The sequence below is a fragment of the Limulus polyphemus genome, unplaced genomic scaffold (genome assembly GCF_000517525.1).
Source record: "Limulus polyphemus unplaced genomic scaffold, Limulus_polyphemus-2.1.2 Scaffold502, whole genome shotgun sequence".
NCBI classification, from domain to species: domain Eukaryota; kingdom Metazoa; phylum Arthropoda; class Merostomata; order Xiphosura; family Limulidae; genus Limulus; species Limulus polyphemus.
In genome coordinates, this window is record NW_013666112.1 from 198,462 (window position 1) to 205,951 (window position 7,490).

A 7,490-nucleotide genomic window follows, 5' to 3' on the forward strand; every position below is an offset into this window, starting at 1 on the left:
ACTGAAAATCCCAATATCAGAATACTTTAAAATCATTGGAAAGACCGCAAAACTGTAATTTTAAAATATGTTTTCAAACAATTTCGGTTATTATTCATTTTTATCGATACTTAATCTGCATCAAAGTCCAAATTCAAAAATCTTATTATAAACATTCATTCAAAATCATGTGGTAGCTCACTAAACCGATATCAGAGTACACACTACTAAAAATAATGATGTATCGAATAGGGCCAATAAAGTTTAGATAAAATAAAATATTATGTAGTATAACGCAATTATTTGACTTGTGGACCAAAGAAGACTAAGAATAATAAAAACGTAATGGCGTGTTATTTTAGGTGGATAATCTTTAGAAAAGCTCCCTGTGCATACTAAATAAATCGGTTTCCTATTGTTACCACCTGCATAAAATAATTCTTCTCCTATTGTTGAATTAGAACAATGATGCCTTGACAGATTATCAGCTGGATTCGAAAAAAACTTTGAGAAACAATGTTCAACATAATGCAATCGAAATTCCGAATCATTGGACTTTATATGGTTTATTACAGTTTACCTATAGTGAAAACAAACTATTTAAACGTTTCTCTGTTCGTTTGATAAGTAGTGAGACCTAAAGGGCAGTGAATTTTGAATTTTTGAAGGAAAATTCCTTGGAAGTTCTTGCTTAGAAAATAATAATAATTGACTTTTGTTTCAGACTTATCTTTTTCTATCGGTATACAAAAGTAAACAGAAGATATGTGTTGTAGTTAAAACAATTGGTACAAAAATTATTATTCTTTCTTTTAAAAAAATTATACATACCAGATACCAAAAGAAAAAAAATTCATAACCAAAAATGGCTATTAGTTACTTTGTCTTTATGTAGAAGTGAATTCATTTATTGTTTGGTGAAGTTTAAACGAACTTCATTAAATGTTTAGCACTCATATTGGTTTTCCAATAAAACAAAAATTACAATCAAGCTTAAAATAAAATGATTGGTGTCTTTTAATTTGTCATTTAATGAAATATGACGACTTCGTGTTTTTTCTTTCACAAACTACGTTTATTTTCATCTTTCTCTCACTTTCCAATCATTTAGTGAGAATTGATATTTGAAAAAGTCCAAATTTAAATTGGATATAAGAAAATAAATTAAATTTTGAATTCAATGAAAAAGTTTAACTTACAAATTTTCATTTCCTTACACTTCGCTCAAAAACTTTGTCTGCATTGTTTGTATTTATTGATCTTACTGTTTAGTGATTTGACAACATAATTTCTGTGGATGTCATCTAATGATCTAATAAAATTGTCTCTTTAATTCCGTCTACTGATCTGACAACACTGTCTTTGCTGATTCCAACTAATGATCTAACAACATTATCTCCGTTGATGCCGTCTAGCGATCTGATAACATTGTCTCCGTTGATGCCGTTTAGTGATCTGACAACATTATCTCCGTTGATGCCGTCTAGCGATCTGATAACATTGTCTCCGTTGATTCCATCCAATGATCTAACAACATTATCTATGTTGATACTGTCTAGCGATCTGATAACAAATCAACGGAGACAACCATCCAATGATCTAACAACATTATCTCCGTTGAGGTTATCTAATGATCTGATAACATTGTCTCCGTTGGTTCCATCCAATGATCTAACAACATTATCTCCGTTGATACTGTCTAGTGATCTGATAAAATTGTCTTCGTTGATTCCATCCAATGATCTAACAACATTATCTCCGTTGATGTTATCTAATGATCTGATAACATTGTCTCCGTTGATGCCGTCTAGTGATCTGACAACATTGTCTGCATTGATTCCATCTAAAGATCTAACAACATTATCTCCATTGATGCTATCTAGTGATCTTGCAGCATTGTCTCTGTTGAATCCATCTAATGATGTAAAAATATTGTCCCCGTTGATGCTATCTAATGATCGAACGACATTTTCTCCGTTGATGTCATCCAATGACCTGACAGCATTGTCTTCCCTAATGTTATCCAGTAATCTGATGACGTTGTTACTACTTGTCCCATCTGAAGATCTAAAAACATTGTCTTTTTTCAGAAGATCAAAGGATCTGGCGTTATTGCTTCCACTGATCTTGTTCAATAACCAAGCTAAACTCTTTCCATCAATATTGTCTAGTGACCTGACAAGACTCTCTGCAGGAAGATGTAATTGTTTTGTCCAGTATAGTAACGGTGTCTGAAGCCCAAAGAAACCAAAGACAAAAATCAGCTTGTTTAAGTCATACGCTAACATTCTAATACAATATAACCTATAATTTCATACAAGATTACTTAAATGAATTTATTGATTAGATAGTGCTTATAAAAAACAATAATAAAAATACTTTATAGTATTTTTGTTCGTTCTCAGTATAGGAATTAATAAATTTAAAACATGTTATTTAAAAAGAACATATATTGAAGTATTTTTATAATTATGACATTTCGCAATTTGTTTTACAATTATGTAGTTAAATGAAAAAAAAACTGTGATAATTTCTATATAGCAATAAACTCTCGTAACAGTTTTCTGAAACAATTTTCCATTAACTAACAGATATTTCGTGTTCTTTATCAACAGCTTCTAAAACTTGCTTGGAACGATAGATACAGGAACACAACACAAATGTGATTTTAAAGTAATTTCAAACATAAGCACATATAGGCAAAAATATATTTTCAGACGAATATTTCAAATGTATACGGGGGATTATTCACAGCAACTTAAAATATGACTGACAAAAATAACTGTTACCACTTTTACAAAGAAAAAATATTAACATAATTTGGCAGTAAATTTCCAATAACAGTTGTAATTCCTCTCAAGTTTTACATAATAGAAAGTTTGATGTGAACAATGACGTTTCGGTCTACTGATGTATAATTTGAAAGATAGTGTAATATGATGTAAGGCATTTCATGAATATCTTTAAAAAATGCACAAAATGTAATGACAATGATTGATCAAAACAGTTTAAGTTCTTCTTTTTATTATAAAGCTGTGCCCACGTTATGGGTGCTTTGTGTTCCAAAGACAAACCGCGTTTTTTTCCACCCCTAATTCGGCTCTAATTCAAGCCCTCAGCCACTGGATAGTTCAGTGTAGAATTTCAATACTGGATCGTCAAACACGATCAAATAGCTAGATCAACTATAGAATTGTATTTTTAGGTTAATATCTGACATGCGTATCGTATTTTCTGTAATTGTGTTTTATGTTTAGGGCAAAGATACTTGAGCTATTTGTTGTTGCCCCAAATTGTGAACTACTATCCAGAGGAAAGTCAGCTAGTCAGCAGCACCAAACCAATCACGCTAAGAGATTGACTGTCACTTTTATAATGCACCCATAGCTTAAAGCGCTGAGATTATTTTGTGATATTTCACTGAATCGAACCAGGTTCATCAGTTCTAAAATCCAGAGCTCCACCACAAGATCAAACTTGAGCCCTAAAACGTTCTGCTAAAAGGTGAATTTCTTGTGTTAAATATCTAATCATAACGCCTATAACAATCTTTACACTAAAAATGTTATATCTAAGATTGAACTAAAACAGGTGCATCATAACACACGTACATTTTGTTTTGTATTCTTACAAAGGACTTTATATTGTTCATATTCTAGGTAAACGTTGTATTTTCTGTATTTGGCCATAAACGTGTGTCAAATATAAGTATTGTTCCTTGTCCAGATTACTACATAACCAACCGTTCATTTTATATACCACAAATAACAACCATGAAAACCTGCCTCTACCTAAATGGTGTTTGTAAATACAGCATATTATCAACTCTCCCTATGTAGCTACATATCTAAATTAGTTTCTCCGAAAGGGGACCAAAGGCTACCTAGAGGGCTCACCTATTGTAACCACTCGCGCCACCACACAGTAGTGTGCTGTCTGTCAGTCAGTCAGTAGACACTAAAATGACATCACATAAGGGACGCTTAATGACTTGTTAAGTTACGCCATATTTTATACTTGTTAATTAACTTGTGCCCATCCAAAGGTACTAAGTCACCTTGAAGGAATTGATGGGGAATATTGAAGTGACGAGAATATTTCGGGTATTTCTTGCCCTGTTTGGGAGACTCAAGTGAAGACGGGCACGGCGGTGACTTGTAACGGAAACCGACGTGGTTGAACCACACCGTACACAGATTATATGTGCACTCGTCAGCATCCTGGAGATTTCTGCGCCAGTAGCGACTAGTACGTTCACGTTCATAAAAGGGCACAAAGGTGGTAAGAAATAGAAACACGAGATCTCTTTGAGGTCAGCAATACTCTTCCTACCAAGACGTTCCAGTGCCAAGCAATCCCCCACAGGATTTAGAGGGAGTTTCTTATTTATATAGATTGTAAATACTCGTATATCCTTCTTGACTGATAGATGTAGCTTAAAGTAAATTTAATATTTTTGTATATATTCGTTTGAATATTATGATATTATAGATAAATAAGTTCTAATAAAATATTTCCCTATCATTCTTTTTATACGTATTACTAACACTTTTAATTTCAACGCTTGATAACTTGAATTTTGCTTGTTTCTTAATATAATGTGCCTCCTAGTGGCACAGCGGTATGTCTGCGGACTTACAATACTAGAAACCGAGTGGGCAGAGCTCAGATCGTCCGTTGCGTTGCTTTGTGCTTAACTTTAAAACAAACAAGCAAATTTCTGCTTTGTTTGGTTTTTGTTTGTTTGGTGCTCTTCCTACCAAGGGTATCAAAATCTGATTTTTAGTGTTACAAGCACTCAGACTCACCGTTGAGCAACCTTGTGCACAACTTCTACTTAATTGAGATGTAGTTTAAATAATTAACCACTAAAAATTCGACTGAGAAATCGAAAAATATTTGCAGCTCACTGTGACGTAAATGTCGTTCAGAGAACTTTTTAACATATTGTTGTTATTTGTTACTTAAAACAGAATACATCTGTATGGTAAATAGTAGTGAGCATGAAGAACAGATTGTACTAGGAAGGTACGTTATAAAATATTAGATATACTTCCGCAGGGTCTCCAAAAGTGTTATTTTTCAGGAGTAAATAAAACCAAAATTAAGAGTAACAAAAATTCTTAGTTCTTGCTTTTGAAGTTCATATTGCCATGCTGTGTTGTAGCCTACAGACTGCATAATTTTTCCCGTGATTCATGGCATGCGCACGTTTTACTGACGTCACGACAGTACAAATTGCAACGGGTTTACAAGAACATTATTTGTTGTTTTGCAACGTTGCTGCATGTTCAGATCGGGAGTCTGATAATTTATTAGACTTCAGCTCATGCTTTTGTAACCTTCTTTAAATTTTAACTCACGCTTTTGTAACTTTCTTTATATTTCAACTCATGTTTTTTCAACCTTCGTTATATTTTAACTCACGTTTTTCTAACCTTCTTTATATTTCAACCCTTGCTTTTCTAACTTTTTTTATATTTCAACCCACGTTTTTGTAACATTCTATATATTTCAATCCACGTTTTTCTAGCCTTCTTTATATTTCAACCCACGCTTTTGTAAATTTTTTCTACCATGAATATAGTTGTAAAAAATTGCGAGCCAATTATACAGTTGTTATAGCAATGATTTAGCGTAACATAAAACACATAAATTTTGTTGTAATTTGATAATTTTTTGTTCGTCAGCTTATATGAAATTTTATATAAGATTAACTGTGTATAATTTCAAGTGTTATTATCGTGAATAGCAGAAAAGCCAAGTTACATTTTGTATTCGTAGTGGTGTGAATGAGTTGGGTGAAAATATAAAAACTTGTTTGTTTACTTATGATACGATTTAATAATAATAATGGCAACTCTTGAGGTGCTCTTCATAGACCGAATAGTAGAATTACATCGCCACTCCTGCAGCGTACCCAAAGCACGGAGCGCCTTTTTTTTTTTCTTGCCATAATGGGATGCGATCGATGGGCCAGTTTGTCTAGGAAGAAGAAGAGACTTGCCATCGTTTCCAAATTAGGGACGGCCAGCACAGAAAGGATTCGTGTAGCTTTGCAATTAGCAACTGCAAGGGCTTTGTTCGGCTCCATGATCTGAATAATGGGATGGACTGTTAATTTTATAACACCCTCACGGCTGAAAATGCAGAGAGTATTCTGAGAAATCAAGTCTTGAACACTCTTTGGTCCTAAGCCCGATCCGCTAAACACTAGGACAAGCACGACACTGTTAGTTAGGAATACTTAACAAATCAAAATTGATTTTAGATACAAACAAGGCAAGATTTTTTAATATTGATTTAAAATATTAAGAATTACAAATTATAATAAGTTATATTTGTCATAAGACAACAGTGTTAGGCTTACATTATTTTTAAGCACTACATTCTTTATTCTACCAAATGGCTACTTTTGTTGTACACTAACCGGTTTGATGAGCTCTGGTATGGGGAGAAATGCGTTCGTCAGCAATGGATAATAATGGCTTAGTGTGGTTGAACTACCATAATACACTTTTTTTTTCTCGATAAAACTCATAAGAGGCTAAATAAAAAACGTAGTGTTTAAAAGTATAATAAACCTAATACTTTTATCTTATGACAAATGCAACTGATTATAATCCCGCTTTGTATCAAAAGGGAGTCTGTTTATTTGAAGTTAAGCACAAAGATGTACAATGGGCTATCTGTGCTCTGCCCACCCGGTTTCTAGCTTTGTAAGTCCATAGACATGCCGCTGTGCCACTGGCGTCGCCAAAAGGTGATCATACCATAACAACTGTTATTACACATTTTGCTCTCGATCAGATTATACAGAGAATTAAAACAAAGCGACCTGTATACATGTTTCGAAAATAATCCTGTTTTTAAATGTATAGTTTGTAGGCATTCTGTTTAGTGCGTGTGTAAATATGAGTGTAACACGTGGAATACATTTTCAAGTATTTTATTTCATGGGTACTAGAAACTACTTCGTAGTGGTAATTTTCAAAAGTCTACCTTTGCGTAAATACTATCATACACAAAAATTACTTACACCCACGTACACAAATGAATTTGTACATTCTCAAACGTGAACACTAGAAATAAGCGTCCTTATTCTATGTTTAGACTAAATATTATTACAAGGTATTAAAAAGAACAATATTTTAATTGCTCCAAATGGACAAATACATTTTGAGCTTAATTAATGATAATACTCATAAGAGTAAGAAGGAAAATAAAGCGAAAAAAGTATTATAATGCTTATCATTTTTAATAACTTGAAGTTAACAGTAGATGGAGAGTTAAGCTTAACACTCTCTTGAGACAAATTTATAGATATTTTAAAGTCTGTGTGATAATAAATTAAACACATATTATTCAAAATGAATACATCATTGTATTGTTTGCACTGGAAATACACATATCGTTTAGTGTCTTGCTTTGTTTGTTTTGAATTTCGCGTAAAGCTACACGAGAGCTATCTGCGCTAGCCGTCCCTAATTTAGCAGAGAGAAGGCAGCTAG

At 33.0% G+C, this 7,490-nt stretch overlaps 1 protein-coding gene across 5 annotated transcripts in view; it reads right to left on the minus strand.

Moving 5' to 3' along the window:
- Window positions 1–1,085: 1,085 nt before the first annotated feature.
- Window positions 1,086–7,490, minus strand: part of LOC106458696 — an 11,086-nt gene continuing 4,681 nt past the window's right edge. Inside the window, exons 3-5 of one of the 5 annotated variants that reach the window (XM_022384976.1) lie at window positions 2,024–2,210; window positions 1,568–1,987; window positions 1,087–1,495 (exon numbers count right to left, since the gene is read on the minus strand). In XM_022384976.1, the coding sequence (XP_022240684.1) occupies window positions 1,284–1,495; window positions 1,568–1,987; window positions 2,024–2,210 (819 nt within the window). In that variant the 3' untranslated portion in view covers window positions 1,087–1,283. Of the gene's footprint in view, window positions 1,543–1,567; window positions 2,211–7,490 lie in introns of all 5 variants that reach the window. The other 4 variants (XM_022384977.1, XM_022384978.1, XM_022384975.1 and 1 more) reach the window with 4 other exon arrangements.